We start from the raw sequence: 17,821 nt of genomic DNA on the forward strand, positions 1-17,821 counted from the left end.
TAAAGGCAGCTCTCTGGAAGAGGAGTGGACACAAAGCCTGAGGCTTGCTCAAGGTCACTCCCATCACAACAAACCATAGTTTATCATGTCATCATAACACAGTATAAGGCAGATCCCTCTGTTCTCCACAAAAGAGCACCTAAAAAGTGCAAGGGATGAGGTAGTAACTAACAGGACTAGAGCACTTATTAGCTCTTTTCACCATTTTAAATGTCAGGCATAGGCAATATCTTCCCAATTCATCCCACAATTTTTTTATTTTGAAAATCTTTTGTTCCTTTTTTAATCTTCTGGGACAACTGGACTGGAACCAAGTCACTACATGGTCGCAGCAGCCTGGACAACGCCCCCAAACTGTAGATTCAGATACAGTCCGCTAGCCTTCATTTGCCTACCTCTGATCTACACTGGGTGAAGATGGGAAACTGGACAAGCTGAACCAAATCAGGTTGGAAGCAGTACATCAAAGCTGTGTAACAGAGAACAGCACTTTTTAAAGCCTGCAGAACTTTGGTGCTTTGTCTTGCATTGAACAAAAACATTTGTAAACAAATCTTTCAATCCTGGTTGATTAGGGAAGAGTTGAGTAAAAAGTCTCTTTTAGATCTAGCATTTACTGAAACCCTGCCTAAGAACCAGCAGGATAAAGGTTCGTTTTGTTTGTATTCACTCCCACAAAATGCTAAAACTGTTAAAAAGTTCCCCTTTGAAATATGCAGAGTACAACCTACACACACATAAAGCATGCTTTGGACAGCAGCAACATGACTAGATTTCATCTCCTGGCAGCTGCTCTCAAGTTTGCTTACATTCTCTTCAAAAAACATTTTGTTTACTGTAAATGCTAGTCATGGGCAAACAATGGGCCCATTTTTTATGTTGCTAATGCAGAATGATATACTAAGATCTACATAATGCTGCCCATTGACAAAGGAATGTTCTGAATTAAGTTGTTTTAAGTAGAGGCTGTTTATGTAAAGTAAATAAATTTCATGCCTTACCATGTGATGATAATGTGACATTCCATCTGTATCAAGCCAAAGAATAGTCATAGGTTTTATGTCCTGAGCATAACTAATTAAAAATAATTATGGAAAACCACATCCAAAAGTAAAAAAGCTAAATAAAGAAGACAGTCTTTCTCCAGCCTTTATTTTCATTAGGACAGCAGAAGGGATCAAAGTTCCCATTCAAGAAGTATTTATTATATTGTTAACATGCTAAAAGTGCGTCATTTTGACCCATATGATTTCAGAGTCATACTAAATTTTCGCTGCTTGGGTCATTAGTGTTACAAATGGAAGAAACATTATGATGCAGCATGTTTAACTGTTGTTCTTGAGCACAAATAAGGCTATATGGTTGCTTTACTTAGAAAGCAACTAAAGATGCTTAGTATACCATGGCGCTGGTTTCTGTGGGCTTCATTAGGCGAAGAAGAGAGTGGGAGAATTTGTAAGTGAAACCAACTTCAGAACGAGTAAGAATTCCGCCAAATGAAAATTCCTTAAGCAAACTCGCTCTTCTTTCCTGGTTTTCTGCAGCCCAACTTGACGATTTTCTAAACTTGCAGCTGTAAGGATTCTTGTTTGTGACCAAGATTAGATTTCCCAGCTTAAAATTGGTCACGGGTATTCTAGCGATCGGTTTCCAGACAGTAGCTTGGATCCAGATGTTGCTCCCATCAGCAAGCTCATCCCCTGCATGGAGTTCTGCTTGGGGACACTTGGGGAAAGTGGGAGAGAGGCAGGGCTGGCCCACCCATATAGCAAGGTGAGGTGACTGCCTCAAGTGGCAAGATCCACAGGGGAAGGATCCACAGGGGCAAGATCCTCAGGGATAGACCCAGCCTCCAAGGAATGCATTGCTCACTGCTGTGGCAGTGGCTGCAGCAACAACACATAGAGCATACTCCTTGGAGGCTGGATCTGACACCTCCTCAGCATACCCCCCACCCCAATGCCTTCTCTACAGTGTCCTCTTGGCAAATAGGAGGTGCTGCTGGACTCCTCCCATCCTCGTTCCTTGTTCCCATGAATTTCACTCATCTCTTCTTCCTTGGCAGGGGAGGAGCACCATTTTGTGCTTCGCCTCAGCTGCCAAAATGTCTTGGGCAGGCCTGGAGAGGGGACTTTTGTTGATTATTCTTTCTGCTTGCACCCTCTGATAGTTAGGGGATCCTCCGAAAAGAGTAGGGGCTGCAGGGCAAATCAGCAAAATGGTCTTCCCCTCTCTTTCACTGGATCAACTCATCTAAAAAGATTTGAATTTAACCCGTATATGTTTACTCTGACTTACCCCTTGTATTACAAAGACATGGGGATGGGAAAGTATTGCTTCTCTGTGCTATCATTATTTACATACCTAGATCCATATGTGCAATTGCTACCTTGGATTTTGAAAGCAATAATCTCATAGCTCTGGTTTATATACACAGGCACTATTCCAACAGATATTAAGTAGGCCTGGTATGTGGCCCAATGCAATTTTGTTCCCCTAACCAGTTGTAGTCTTGCATAAACTCAACTCTGTTCCACTCAGAGGCAGTAATTGCTACTATGATGTTCTAAACTTCAAAGTTAAAAAAAAGAAGACGATAACTAAAGTCTATATGTTACATTAAAGAAACAGCTCTTTTCAACCATCCTATGAACTGATACAAGGCAATTTTTAAAAGTACATAATAAGGAGGTGGGGAGAAACCAAGGAAAGAAAGTCATTTGTTTACTCCATGTTAAAGATAAAGAATGAGAAAACACCACTCAACACAACTGACACTTGGCAAGCTAAGTCTTCATCGTTAAAATGTCCTTTATTCTGCTTCTTTTAAAAACTAAATCATAAACCACGAGGGAAAATTAATCTACTTGATCAAGATGTGTGGCTGCCTGTCTGGCATCAAGAACACACTGCTGAGCTACAGAGATTTCACTTCATATCGATATAAATGCTAAATGACTTCAAGCTTAGGAGGAAGTATTGCCTTGAGTTTAAGGCACAGGACCAGGAGTCAGCTGTTGTCTCATTTCATACTTTACCTGGGAGGGCAGACAAGCCACTCATCTTTTCAGCATTTAACCACAACTTTGTAGTAAAAGACACAGGCACCTTCTCTGTACCAGCTGGTGGCCTGGTCTATATTCATACCCATTCCCCCAAATGTGCTTACCTAGCTGGCACAGTGCGAAAGCTCTCATTTTACTACAAAGCTTTGTTACTAAATTACTGAACATTTTGGGGAAAGGCTACAATGGGACAGTGTTACCCACTCGCAGAGAGGAGGAACAATTCCTCCTGGGAGAGCCACTGACTTACATGACCCCATGACAGAATAGTAAAATGGCATGGATGTAGTAAACTCATCTGCAAGGCTGGTGCATTACATGATAACACAATGCGCATTTAGAAAAGTGTTTTTGGAAACTCAGTCAAGTTTAATTTAAAAGCTTAAAAAAAATAAATCTCTGCCAAAGGGGTGGGTGTTCCACAGGATTTCATGGAAGTAGCTGGTAAATTTAATCTGCTTGAAAGCTCATTCTAAGCCACTCATTCGCAGAATACCAAAACCATAATGTGCCTGTTCTCCAAGAGATGCCTATGCCCCATATCAGACAAGCCGTGACGTCAATGATGCGCCGCCTCTGTTTAATGCAAGGCATGTTCTTAAGCACCTCGCCGAAATGGGACTTTGTAAAATAGAGATCATATGTCTCTGGGATGTGGCAAGGCTGTATTCATAAATGTTTGCAAAGTACGCTCAGGTCCTCCGGTAATAGACACTAGAGAAATATTATTATCATTATTAAAGCCTTGAGATACATCAAGGCTTTATAGTTCACTCAAAAGCCTACACCTAAGACAAGGTGATGCGGATAAGGAAGAAAATGTAAAAAATATAAAAAATAAAATAAACATGGAGGCAGTTCATATCCAGAGAGTTAAAATAAAGGTTCTTCTCAAACTGGTAGGGTGCTCACATGCCAATACCAAGAACAGTTCTGACTACCATCCTGTGCCCAGTAACTCAGATTGACAAGTTAAAGATATATTACTGGGCAAAATCTGCAGCCTTAACTTTTTTAATGGGACTGACTAGTAAATGGGGCTCAGTCTTTCCCCAAAGCCAGATCTGAGGCCAAACCATCTTCAGAGTGCATTCTCCTAACCACTGCATGGATAACTCTGCCTCCCAGGAGTTGAGTGCAGCACCCACACAGATCAAGGGGGGGGGGGGAGTTGACATAATCCACAATAGTTCCATCATTCTCACCATAAGGTCAGTATGCTCTGGATCTGGATTTGAGAATTTGTTCTTGGTTCTGGGCCAGAAAGACAGACTATGTATGTTGCTGGTGTACTGCCCACAAAGCTGTTTCATTGAGCTAACGGTGAAGGCGAATTAATAAATACCCCTTAGGGACATTGTATGGACACCTTAACATAAGATAAATGCTGGTGTCCATTTCACCTTTTGTGCAGGCAAGCAAATCACTTAGCAATTGTGGCATCCTATCTTTTGCAAACACTTCAAAATAGAGAGGTATGTATCTGTCACCCGTTATGGCAGACGGCTGGTTCTCCTCCACTGCAGCTCCTTCTGGTGTCACAGCCAACAGAAGTGCAACTGATGTCCCCCCTTGGAGCCATGCCTTTTCTGCAATTGTACCCTTTATATGGAATCATTTTCCTCCTGAACGTAGGCAGGCAGGCACCATCTTTTATTCTATTTCAGCATCTCTTTAAACCACACTTATTTAACCAGGACTCTGAAGATGTGCAATTCCACTTTTTGTTCTTACTCCCCACCCCCGCCTGCTGCAGCTGAATTTTAGCCTCTATACTGTTGTGCTTTTTAATAGTTTATCATTTTTATCTTGCTTATTTTTAATATGAACACCACCGGGAGACTTCAGTAAAAAGCTGGTATATAAAAACATATCAAATAAATGCATTTTTAAAATGCATAGTTTGTTCAGTTAGGCACTTTTGTAATCTGAAAGCGGCGGGTGGGGGGGGGGAGTCTTTATCTTGCCAACAGCTTAAATGTCATACAACCAAAGAGAGGGCAAGAGACCTAATTTTGCTGAAAAAAACACAAATCTGATACGGTCTCTTGCAAAAGGCCTTTTCAAGTCTTTCAGAAGAAGTTTGCTAAATGGACCCCTTTGACAACTGTTTGCCATCAAAACAAATAATATGGGGGAGTTACCTTGGGCAGGCTGTCTTGCATTGGTTCTTCTTAGCAGTTTTCCTGCTTGCTTTACTGAGGAACAAAATATATTTAGATATTGTGAGAACTCTACTCATGTGATGCTAATATAGAAAATTGGTACAAATGTGTTTTTTCTCTAATGTTCCAGGAAATTTTTCATTTAAAGAAAATACTGGATTGAATTCATAATTCCTCAAGCAGAGTTCTACTCCTAGATCAGGGCACTCCCAGATCTCTGCTCTCCCTTTCCCCTGAAAACCTTTGTACATCGGAAAAATCAGAAGAAAACAATCACCTCCCTTTTTCTCACACACACCTCTGTAGACAAAAGTTCTGCTAAATCTTTTTGGACATGGCTAGCAGCAGAGTGCAATCCTAAACACACTTACTAGGGAGCAAGTCCCATTGAATACAGTGGGACTTTCTTCTGAGTAAGACACACTGGATTGTTAGGCCAAAAGTAAAACTAATGTTACCCCTCAATACCTTCATTAAACAACAGGACACATCACTGTGGCACCTAACTTCTCACCCAACTTGAAGAGGAACCATTAGTGGGAAGTCTTTTGGTTTAGTTAAGTCAACCAGCTACAAATCCACCTAACACTTACCTCGTCCAGCCCACATTTTAGCAGCTTCTCTGCAATGTTATTATGCAGGACTTTGTCAAAAGCCTTACTGAAATCAAGATACACTACATCCACAGCATACCCCTGATCCACCAAGCTTGTAATGCCATCAAAAAAAAGAAAAGAAATGAAATTGGTCCAGCATGACTTGTTTTTGAGAAGCCTACTCTGGGTCTTAGTAATCATAGCATCCTTTTCTAAGTGTTCACAGACTGATCACTTAATTATCAGTTCTAGGCCAAGCAAAACACTCAAAGAGGATGTGAAACAGGCTGAAGGGCAAGGGCAAGGGCATGGTGTTGGGAGAGTCATGAGGGCCAGACAGAGGCTTGGAGGGCCACATTTGGCACTTGGGCCTGAGGCTCCCTACTCCTGCTTATAGTAACTTGGATATAGAGACCCGTAATATAAATTCACTTGAGTTATACCAAGAGTGATCTGTATTGTTACCACTTATCAATTATTTGTTTGCTTAATTATGTTGCTTAATATGAAGTACTTAATATGGAAAGTAATCTGTATTTCTGCAATACGTAATATTTCTAGGACACCTAGGCATGCTCATGTAAAGCAAAAATTAAATATGTGAAAGGATGCATATTAATTATTTCACAAAAAGGAAATTATGAAAAGTCCTTCTTACTTAGTTTTCTGGTTTTGCTCACTTCGCCTTTCAAGTTACCAGCGGTCTCTGAAACACCGATAATATTTTCAAGCTCTCTGGTGCCCTCTAAAGCCTGAAAAAAATATATATTTTTAAGAAAGCTAAATCTTAATGCCAAATCTTCTAACAAAACAGAACTCTTAAAACCTCCCACTCTTTCTGCATCTTTAGTTTAAATGGCTGAAAAAAATTCTATATTACTAATATTTGATATTGGAAATGGAATGCTTCTGTATGCACAGTACGATCAACAGGTGTGAAGTTGAAAGCCTTGTCGCATCCCCACAATCTGAGCACATTATCACTAAAGGACACCAGCAGGCTGCCACTTTGCCTTTTCAGACTGACTGCTTACCTGAATCCTGGTCAGTTCCCCTAGTTTACCCCAACCACTCTGTATCTGGCCATGCCTTTCAATCAAAGGAAGTGTTGCCCTGACTTTGGCTTCTAGCCTGGATCTCAGAATCCATCCCAGTCTACCACCTCTGCTTTCTTTCCAGCCCTTAGGACATGACCCCACCAGGATTCAAGTACAGAGTGGCGGGCAAAACAGGTGCCCTTAGGATACTCATAGGTGTGACCTCGTGAGGCAAATAGCAGCTGAAGAGGGGCAGTTTAAACCAGGAAACAGATATCAGGGAAAGTGTTAACACACTTCTTTAAAAAAATAAAACTGTGGGAGATGCATGATCAAACTCCACAATCACACCTAGTTTGATCCTCACAGTGGAATCAGAAAACCAACTATCTTGCTGGGTACAGGGTGGAGACTGATCTGAGAGAACAACAGTAGCTAATAAAATTATAGGTATTGTCAGGTGTGGGCAAACTTTTTGGCCCAGTAGGCCAATTAGTTATCTGTCCCGTGGGCTAACTTCCACCCACCTGTCAAAGTCTCTTGCATAACACTTTCCAAGTGCCCATCTGCCAGGTGGTTGTTGGATGCCTGGGGAATGCAGCGCAAGGGCTTTCTGCAGAGATAAGCTGCACAATCATGTTGTCAGCTGCACAGATGATGCAGCTGCATCTCTACCTGCCCTGCACATGACGTCACATATGAAAAGTAGGCTAGGGAAAACAGCCTTACAAGCCAAATTTGATCGGTGGACCAGAAGCTCCCCACCCCTGCTCTATAATGAAGATTGCAACAATTGAGAAGAAAGAAAGAAAGAAAGAATCAAGAATCAAGATGGGGGACAACAGACCTGTAAATTGGTTAGGTTTTGTCTGATTTTCATAAATCTGCCCAGAGAATCTTCAACTTCAGATTGCAGTATTAATAGTCTTAAGGAAAGAGGGAAACAAGGAATTATTTAAATTGATGGCATAATTTCTGAAACAAGAAGAAAAATGAATAAAAACCAAGTAACACTGATATAGCTTTGCCGGCAACATCCCTCCCCTGGCTGTGAAATACTGTAACTTGTTGGTATATAACAGGTAAATAAGTCTAGGGTTTATCGTACATCAACCAGTAGCGAAATGCATACATTTCTAGCATGTCTAATTATACTAATTTCCCATCATTATCTTACCTCCTCCCTAAACTCCAGCACAGAGAGTCAGCTCCACCCACTTCCCATTGATAGTGCAAAGAAACCCATCAATACTCCTGCACAAGATTTCAGCCCAGTCCTACACATGGGACTCTTTAGGACAGGGTTTCCGAAACCTAGGCCTTTGGAGTACAACTCCCATCATCTCTAGCTAGCAGTACCAGTGGTCAAGGATGATGGGGATTGTAGTCCAAAAACGGCTGGAGCACAAGTTTGGGAAGCCCTGCTTTAGGAGACAGTAGAAAGCAGATCATGAGTGGAAGGGGGGGAGAGAAGTGGAAAAACCAGTAGGATCATCCAAAAGGCTAGAGAGTGCACCAGAAGCACAAGATTGCATGAATAAATAAAGCTAAAGGATGAAGGCAGATTAACTAGCAATGTAACTTTTTCTCTTATAGAACAGATCTTAATTGGAGTGACATAAGCCTGAAACAACTGAAGCAGTGCCGTAGCACCAGGCAGCTCATTGTATAGACAGACAAATTGTATAGAATAAATTCTGGGGAAACTGGCTGCCATTTCTAAAATATTGTCAGGAAAATAATGACCTCCCACAAAAACAAATTCAAGTAGGTTTTGAATTTTTTTTAGAAAATTTTTTGTGATTTTATGTTCATCTGCATTTACCTGTGTAACATTGTGATAGAAAACAAACATTTCTTAGGGTTTTTTAAAACTCAGTTTTGTTGATAATTAATAATTGCAAAAGGACTAAATATAAATTACTCCCCAATATTGCTACAGCAGAAACAGCTTTCCCAGAGGCTCTGTTGCAATTAAATTTGTGCCTCTTCATGCTTGGTTTAAACTATAGAATTAGGTAACATTACTTTTCATAGTCTTCCATTTCAGGATGCCCCCTTCTGGGTGATCTGATTAGCAAGTTACTGCATTTCTCTCTGTTTCCTAGGAATAAGACAATCAAGAAATAAGAATTAACACTATAATCATCCTGTAATTGAAGACAAAAATCCAAACAGTATAAAGATTTACCGTATTCTGCATGAAAAATAAACATGAACTATTTTCTCTATTCCCATCCCCCCTTTTCATTACAAATGCACCGTAACCTGACATTTAATTAATTACAGCTTTTCCATTATAAACATCTTACGTTAGAAAGGAAAGCTACAAATACAAAAATAGAAATGGTAAAGTTAATACTACTACTAACCGATTTAAGAGGTTAAAAAATTCCCAACATTCATTTCACTCCATAGAAATGTAAGATTGTTGGCAAATGCAAGATATTATGTATTATTAATTTGGATGCTAGGTATATGAAAATATATGAAAGAACATGCTCAATAACCACTATAATTTCCATTTGAAATTATTTCTTTACTAACCAAAGTTATATAGCAGCCCCATAAGATCAAACTCACAAAAAACACAGAACAATTGAAAACACTACTCTGAAGGATCCTACGTAGTAACATGAGAATGGTGAAAGGGACTGCAAGAGAAAAGAGTGAGGAGCAGAAAATGCCATCCTTGCCCAGTACGCTAATGGGGGCCTGCAATGGATCCCAGCGCTCCCTGCAAACAGAATGAGCCCTTCCATTTGCAGAGGGTTAGTTGCTATGCAGTGCAATTGGCCTTCATATTGTTCTCTGTACATCTCAATGTTCAACAAAACTATATATATATATGAGATTTTACTGGATTTTGTATTCGATCTCATTGCGAAGGCTCAAGGATAGGGGACAGACCAAAACAAAGAGTGTAAATGAAAAAGCCCTTACGGATATGGGGGTGTGTGTGTGTGTGTGTGTGTGTGTGTGTGTGTGTGTGTGTTTCAGGTCAAAATACCTATTCATTTACATTTACTGTAATAACAAGTGCAACTTGTATAATTGCACTTATATATATATAACAACAATAAAGCAGTGTTAACACTGTTGCAAGATAAAAAGAAAACACTAAATATAGAGGAGACAACTCAGAATTCTAAGTCCTTACCACCATTTTGTAGCTTGGTGAAACTAGAAAAGGAAAGCTATTCCTACTTTACTGAATAATTATCCATCTAAATGTCAGCTGCGGACACGTGATCTCTCTTTTTATGTGCAAAAGGACTGTTCCCTTATGCCCATATTTAATTACAATATGGAAATATAGCACACACTCACCTTTGCCTTTGACATCCCGGCACACAGGCGTTTTACTCCTTCAGGCATTTCCCCCCTTTTTTTGTCAGAAATGGCATGTGAAAAAATCCAACAGATTTTTTTCCTGTTTCACTTTCTCCCTCCCTCCCACAAACACAGAATCACATATGAACAGTGAAAGCAAAACTCATATAAAATCATCAATAAAAGATTGGCTTGGGAAGTGGGGAGATAACAGCATTTGGAGTTTTCAGGTTGTATGTATGCTGCACTGCTTTAAAATGTCAGTCAGTTTTCAGTTAACAGGGGAGGGTGAGCAGAGCAAAGATGCGCTTTCACAAATGGACATATTGTGTTTTTTCTCCTACGAGCAACTGGCTGCTTTGTGTAAAAGGGCCTGTGATATTCAATCAAATACAGATAGTGTCTCAGTAAAAGTATCTAGACCAAGTAATATGGATTCCTAAACCAGGTCCTCTGCTTTCTCTTCTTCACCTCAACAGTAACTCCTTTCTTGTATTATTCTGTGAAATTAAATCAAAATGCATTTCTCATCTTTTGCTAAAACAACAACACCCAAATTATTTGAGGGCAAGAGCAACACTTTAGCATACCTAGAAGACTGTTAGGTTTTCAAGTAATGGCAAAATGTGCTTGGTTCTGAACCAAGTTATGCACTGAGAACTTTAGACCATCATCCTAGAGAGAGTTTGTGGTTGGTGTGCCCTGTTGAAATAAATGGGACAATGCCTTGCACATTCTGACTGCAACAGAAGGGTAGAGCACAACTTTTCTAAATAAAGAAGATAGTCCTAATGGCTTATAGGAATTCCTCAGATCATTTTTTATGGATTGGGGATTCACTGCAACAGTCCTCCTCTTTTCTAGACCTTTACTGATGCTAAAGAGGAAAACAATGTGTGGGATACAGGAAGCAAATGCAGCTGCTTCTAGCAGAGTCAAGGACAGGAAGCAGAGAGTAAGGATAAATGGACACTTCTCCCAGCAAAGGGATATAAGGTTAAACTGTGGAATTGCCTAGCATAAGTAGTAACACCCACAAACTTCAAAAAAGGTTCCAAAACCGATGGAAGATAAGGTAGGTTATCAGTGGCTATATACTAACTCCATGATCCCAAGCCCCAGGCCTCTTACTACCAAGTCACTGGAAAACAACAATGCAAATCAGATATTGTCCTGCTTTTGGCATCTGGTTGGTCACTGGGAAAAGAATGCTGGACAAAACAGGCCACTGGTCTGTTCCACTAGGGCTCTTCTCATTTTCTTATGAGATAAGCGTTTTGAATTTTTTTAAATTATGCCTTGTTGAACACCAAGATGCATGGAGAACAATATTAAGGCAAATTGCACTCAATAGCCACTAGCCATCTGCAAATGGAAGGATGCCTTCTGTTGACAGAGAGAGACGGGATCCAGTAAAGACTCCCAAGTGGAGAATCCTTCAGGGCAGATTTTCCACAAGCAAGAGTGGAGTGGAGAAGAGGGAACCATACTATGGTAGAAGTGCTTCATTAGTGGAACAGATGCTCCCACCAATGATGACTTAGTTGAGATATAAACCTTTGTGCTACCATGTTCTGCAAATGTTCACTGTAAAGAACTTGCATAAGCCTGAAAAAGATTGTGCATGTATGATGATGTAGATTGATGATAAAAGGTTAGAAGATTTGCACAAGATCAGACACACAGACAAATTAATGCAGGGTTCAGCATTGTTAAAATATTATTAGCCATCATTACAGGGCTCAGTGTTAGAGCATATAATTTGAATGCAGAAGGTCCCAGGTTCAACCCTCACCATTTCTTATCAGGGCTGGGTGGGATCCCTGCCTGAAACCTTGGAGATCTGCTGCCAGGCAGTGTGGTCACCACTGAGCTAGGGGGACCGATGGTCAGACTCCACACAAGGCAGCACCCTCAGTTCCATTGCACAGGGCAGGTAAGACCTTCTTTACTTGCCCCAATACAGATGTCAAACCTGTTAAATGTTATCATAGCAAGTTTCAAAGGGCAGGGAACTAGTAACAGCACAAACCCGCTGGATTAACAAACTCTGCCCACTCTACACAGTGAGAAATTTGGTTCCATTAAATTCAATGCCTGATTCCAGTTGTGTAGCTGGGGGGGGGGCGGAGGGCGGGTTGCACTGGGCCAGTATGTTTCCAAGCACAATTCAAAGTATTGGTGCTGACCTTTAAAGCCCTAAACGGCCTCAGCCTCGGCCCAGTATACCTGAAGGAGTGTCTCCACCCCCATCATTCAATGCAGACACTGAGGTCCAGTGCCGAGGGCCTTCTGCCGGTTCCCTCACTGTGAGAAGCGAAGTAAAAGGAACCAGGCAGAGGGCCTTCTCAGTAGTGGCACCCGCCCTGTGGAATGCCCTCCTATCAGATGTCAAAGAAATAAACAACTATCTGACGTTTAGAAGACATCTGAAGGCAGCCCTGTTTTTAATGACTGGTGTTTTAAGGTATTTTTAATCGTTTGTTGGAAGCCACCCAGAGTGGCTGGGGAAACCCAGCCAGATGGGCAGAGTATAAATAATAAATTATTATTATTATGGCAGCACTTACATTGGGGGCGGCACACCGAAGCCCAAGATGATGCCCAAGTCCAGGTGCCCCAGAGCACAGTGCGCTGCTCCCCAAAGCACCGCAGCCCAGGGCTGTGCTCACAGGGTGTTGAGCTGCTGCATTTCCCCCAGCCGCCAGAGGGTGGCCAAGAAGGACGCAACTGGAATGTGCTGGCCCCGAGAGCAGCACAGAGCCAGCATCGTGCCTGAGCCATTGTGTCTCTCCTGGGAGTGGCTTGGGCAGCTGCACACCCCTTGTTGCCCCAAAAAGCAGCGTAGGGCCGGCCTCTGCCCACCACTTGCCCCTCAGCCAACCTCCAGCTGGGGGGGAGGCAGCGGTTAGACTCCATGCAGGCTCTGCACTGCTTGTAAAAGCAACGCAGGCCCACAGGGCGCCCAAACGAAACACGGCAGCTCAGGCACTGGGACTCTGGCAGCATGCCCTGCCCTGCCAACAGCTTGCCATGCCCCCCATGCGCAGAACGCACACGCTGCCCCAGGCGCCCAAGCGGCTAACTATGCCACTGCTTGATTCTCTTCAGTGAGCAAAAGTAAGCAAAACTAGTCAGAGGAGAATTGTTGAAGATGTTTGTGAAGGCTGCAGAAAAGTTGGACTTTACCCTAAAGATCCAAATTCATATTCGTGGGTGGGTGGAAGGAATCAGAATTACCGAGCAAGACATAAATTACTAAATCAAGAATTTGACTTGGTCAATAACCAGAAAAATTCTGCAGTAAGTAGGAGAGAATGTTCAACTAACCATTTGATAGACCATTTCCATGCTCTTGTACATTATTGCTCCTGGGAGTTGAAAAAGGACTGATTGGGCACGTTCCTGTTGTTGGTGAATAAGACTTGAGATTCTTCTTACTCTTTGGCAATGGTGTTGCAGACACCTAAAGAATAATAAATGGTAACAAAACAACCTGTACAGGATTATTATGCAGTGTAAAGCACATTCATATTTTCCTTTTCAACCTTCACAATATCCAATTCTGCCTTTTTATTTCTAGTCAAGGCAGGCTATAGAATGCTCCTATAACAGACATGAGGAATCATGCCTCTCAGTGCATTTTTAGGTATCCCACACACTTTAACACTTCAAAGCTCAAGTTCCAAGAACAAACTATGCTTCTTGTCCTTGTGCTGGTAACATGAGTCTCACATTTAGTCCTTTATCCAAACAAAAAAGAATCAAATGATTTTCAAGCCCACCCATCTATTCCAAGGGACTAACACAAGATGTTAACTTTTTGTTTAACAATTCCTGATGAAGGAAAATAGCTACAACACTCAGGGCCATCTATCACATTAGTGGAAAGAACAATCAAATTAAATGAGCAAACTACCTCTCATGTTCCAACTGAAATGGTCTTTTAGAAAGGCGGCTCTGAAAGGTGAAGCTATATAAATAGCACAAAGCTTGCCTTATAGCAAGGGTGAGAGAACTATGGCCTTCTAGATGTTGCTGAACTCCAACTCCCATCAGCCTAAGTGCAAATGGCCAATGGTCAATAATTAAATAAGTTGTGATCCAAGAACATCTGGAAGACCACAAGTTCCCCATCCTTGCCCTACAGTAAAACACTGTTGCTACTTAATACTCCGAAACTATGACTGTAAATGCTCGGTGATTCTGAATTTTGGGGGCGGGTGGCACTGTGGTCTAAACCACTGAGTCTCTTGGGGTTGCTGATCAGAAGGTCGCTGGTTTGAATCCACGTGATGGGGTGAGCTCCCATTGCTCTGTCCCAGCTTCTGCCAACCTAGCAGTTCAAAAGCATGCCATTGCAAGTAGATAAATAGGTACCGCTGCGGCGGAAAGGTAAACAGTGTTTCCGTGCGCTCTGGCTTCCATCACGGTGTTCTGTTGAGCCAGAAGTGGTTTAATAATGCTGGCCACATGACCCAGAAAGTTGTCTGTGGATAAACGCCAGCTCCCTTGGCCTGAAGCAAGATGAGTGCCGCACTTCATAGTCACCTTTGACTGAACTTAACCATCCAAGGCTCCTTGACCTTTACATGTTTTGTATAAATACTAGGTTTGGTGTGAACAGATTAGTGGATTAGTCTACCAATCCTCAACTTATGACACAGCAGCCTTGTATTTAAACCACTAGCTTCGAAGTAATAGGCAGTAAGAAACTGCATGTAGACAAGTGAGCAGGCTGGTGAAAAAAGGATGGAGAGCTTCATCCCTCCCTCTGCACTGAGCACAGATGCCAAGTGGACTGCCAGAGAAGGAAATCCCCTCTTTCATGACTAATACAAGGCTACTGCAAGAAGGGCAGAGCTTGCTTTCCCTCCTCTGCCAACCCCCAGCAGACTTTTCTCCCCTCCCCCCCCTTTTTTTTGCAAACTAGAGACTTCTGTGGTCTCATTTATAAGGCTGCAATATAGCCATATTCTGCTGAATTTCTTGTGGCCTATTTGGGTGACTCCATAGATGTAGGCCTAATGTAAACATCACCCATGCAGTGGATCCTACGTCACATCAGCAAAATCTGAATGAAAGAATCACTTGGGAACTAGCCACGTTAAGCCCCATGAGTCACCAGAGGGGTGCAGTATGGCTCTTCCCAAATGACCCACTCATCAGAAGAATCCCTGCCAACAGTATGGCACGAGGTGCAGAAAATGTGCTACACCTGGAGTAAGTTAAAAATATATATTTACCGTAAGTATTTTGCAGACTGATAGATTGGTGTTACTTATAACCCGATTCTAAAACAAATCTTCCAAAGCCAACTTGAGTTAAAAGAAATATACTATTAGCAACAAGACAATCAGGTAAAACACTAAAAATACACCGATCAGACAGCTGTAAAGTCACAAGTTCAGGTATACTGGAGTACTGTTTGCACTGGACTATGGAGTTGGAGTCCCTGGGAGCCTTCCCATGGAAGCTTGCCTGACACCATCTTTGGGCTCTTTTCAACATCAGGTACTTATGTAATAATAATAATAATAATAATAATAATAATAATAATTTATACCCCACCCTCCCCAGCCAAGGCCGGGCTCAGAGCAGCTAGTGTGGACCCCTCAATTTTAAGTCTGTGTCTTCATTTGGGGGGATGTAGTAGGTTTGGTTTTTGTTGTATTTTTTACTTTATGGTTTTATGTTGTATTTAAATTGTTGTTAGGGATTTTACTTATTTATTGTAACCCAGCCCAAAACGTTTATTGTTATGTGGCAGCATACAGATGCCATAAGTAAATAAACCAAAGGAATAATTAAGGTGCAATCCTACACTCATTTGCTTGGAAGGAGACCTCACTGAACCAAGTAGGACTGTCTTCTGAGTAAACACGCAGAGTTAGGAAAAGTAAAGAGTAACAATTGAAAACATTTCTTAGTGCAGGAAGGACTAACGTATGGCTCTCTAGATGTTATTGGCCTCCAACTCCCTTCACTTCTGACCCCTGGCTATGCTGACTGGGGCTTATGGGAGTTGTAGTCCAACAACATCTGGAGAGCTGCCGAATAGCCACCTTTGTTTCAACTGGAAATGACTGATAGTAAACTCCTATGCATGTTTCTGAAACATATAATAAACCATTTTCTCCCTTTCCCCTTTCCTTTTCACATAACTATTTCAATTATCTTAAAACTCTGGATAAGGATACAACAATTATACTAGCAACAATAATAATTCTGCTTCATAGACAGCTTTAGAAATTAATTCCATCACTGAATTTTGGAAAACCTGAAACCTCAAGCTTTCAATGAAGAAATTTTGACACCAGAAACTTCCTAAATAGTTAATCTCAACACAGACATCCCCCCTTTTTAATTTCCATTTCAGAAGGAAAAATAGCTTTAGGGTGGAATAGAATCATTTCAAGCTGGACTGCTCGCCTCCAAAAATGCTACTCCAACCAAGGAAGCAGATGCAAAATTACAGTCACAGCTGTATTCAGAGCACAACAAGGTGGGTAATGGAAAACTAAATTGCTAATTAAGTTGCTAATGATTTTTGTTAGTGCCCCTGCTGTATTTTGTCACCTTTGTTTAAATACAAAAAGTATACAGAATATTTTTAACACTGCCAAGTTTCCAATTTTGCTAAGTACCACTGAGACCTCTGAAGACTACCATCTATAAAGAAACTGTTGGTATGTAGAAACAAAACAGGAGGCTCATTTTATTTACCAAACATTTAGGTATACATTCCCCCCCACCAATTTTGCCTCCTTAAAGGCTACCTGCCCAATGAACTCCTCTGCATTATTGTTCATAGCAACGCCCACAGTTGGTATTGGAAGATAATAAACTGGCATATGTCGTGACATGATGGCACTGGAAAAACGGAATGGCCACATTTTATCAGAGAGAGAGATGGGGTGGGGGTGGGGGGACAGCAACAGTACAATTTTATTTTTATTGTGATAACTGTAGGGGAAATTTATTGCAGTGTTAGTACTTTATCGTTTCATTATGTTAGATTAGCTGAGAGAGGTAATTATATTCTCAACATAAAAATGTCTTTAATGTTTTCATTTCAATTTTGCAGTTTATAATATGCAGATTACGGCATTATCATAATCCCATATTGTTATATGTACAGAGAGATGGCACTGCATTTGCTTCACAAATTACGGAACTAATTTCTAATAAATGATTTCACAAAGGTCCCTAACTCATTTGAGAGAGGCGTGTACATAATAAAAAACAACCACTGCAGTCTCCTCAGTTATAGCCAATTGCTTCATGTAGGCAAAGTCCGAATATTATATAAGAATAGTTTTTCTCCCAAAGAGGTCTGGCAGTCAATTCTTTTCCATAGTCAGGAATGCTTTACTGCAGATTGCCAAGTAATTTATGATAGTCTCACTGAACTGCTGATCATTTATGTATATCCTAGAAAATAATTTAATCGTAGTGGGCGCCACACACACACACACACACACACACACACACACACACAAACACACTTACTTTCCCCATGGCAAGGCTTTCCAACTTCAGAGCTTTCTTAGCACTAGAAAAGAAAGGGGGTGGGGGGAGCAAGTGTTACCATATTTCAAAAGCAAAGTTTATATTGATAACCT

General features: G+C 41.2%; 1 protein-coding gene across 4 annotated transcripts in view; it reads right to left on the reverse strand.

Moving 5' to 3' along the window:
* ITGB3BP (integrin subunit beta 3 binding protein) overlaps positions 1 to 17,821 on the reverse strand; it is an 89,885-nt gene that overhangs the window by 13,171 nt on the left and 58,893 nt on the right. For 2 of the 4 annotated variants that reach the window (XM_083510385.1, XM_083510386.1), the window contains exons 2-8: positions 17,709 to 17,751; positions 13,527 to 13,662; positions 8,892 to 8,967; positions 7,711 to 7,789; positions 6,485 to 6,578; positions 5,210 to 5,263; positions 396 to 469 (exon numbers count right to left, since the gene is read on the reverse strand). In XM_083510385.1, the coding sequence (XP_083366511.1) occupies positions 396 to 469; positions 5,210 to 5,263; positions 6,485 to 6,578; positions 7,711 to 7,789; positions 8,892 to 8,967; positions 13,527 to 13,662; positions 17,709 to 17,751 (556 nt within the window). Of the gene's footprint in view, positions 1 to 395; positions 470 to 1,001; positions 1,028 to 5,209; positions 5,264 to 6,484; positions 6,579 to 7,710; positions 7,790 to 8,891; positions 8,968 to 13,526; positions 13,663 to 17,708; positions 17,752 to 17,821 lie in introns of all 4 variants that reach the window. The other 2 variants (XM_083510384.1, XR_014527743.1) reach the window with 2 other exon arrangements.

The sequence above is a fragment of the Podarcis liolepis genome (assembly GCF_965112155.1).
Source record: "Podarcis liolepis genome assembly, chromosome: 6".
Lineage (NCBI taxonomy): Eukaryota > Metazoa > Chordata > Lepidosauria > Squamata > Lacertidae > Podarcis > Podarcis liolepis.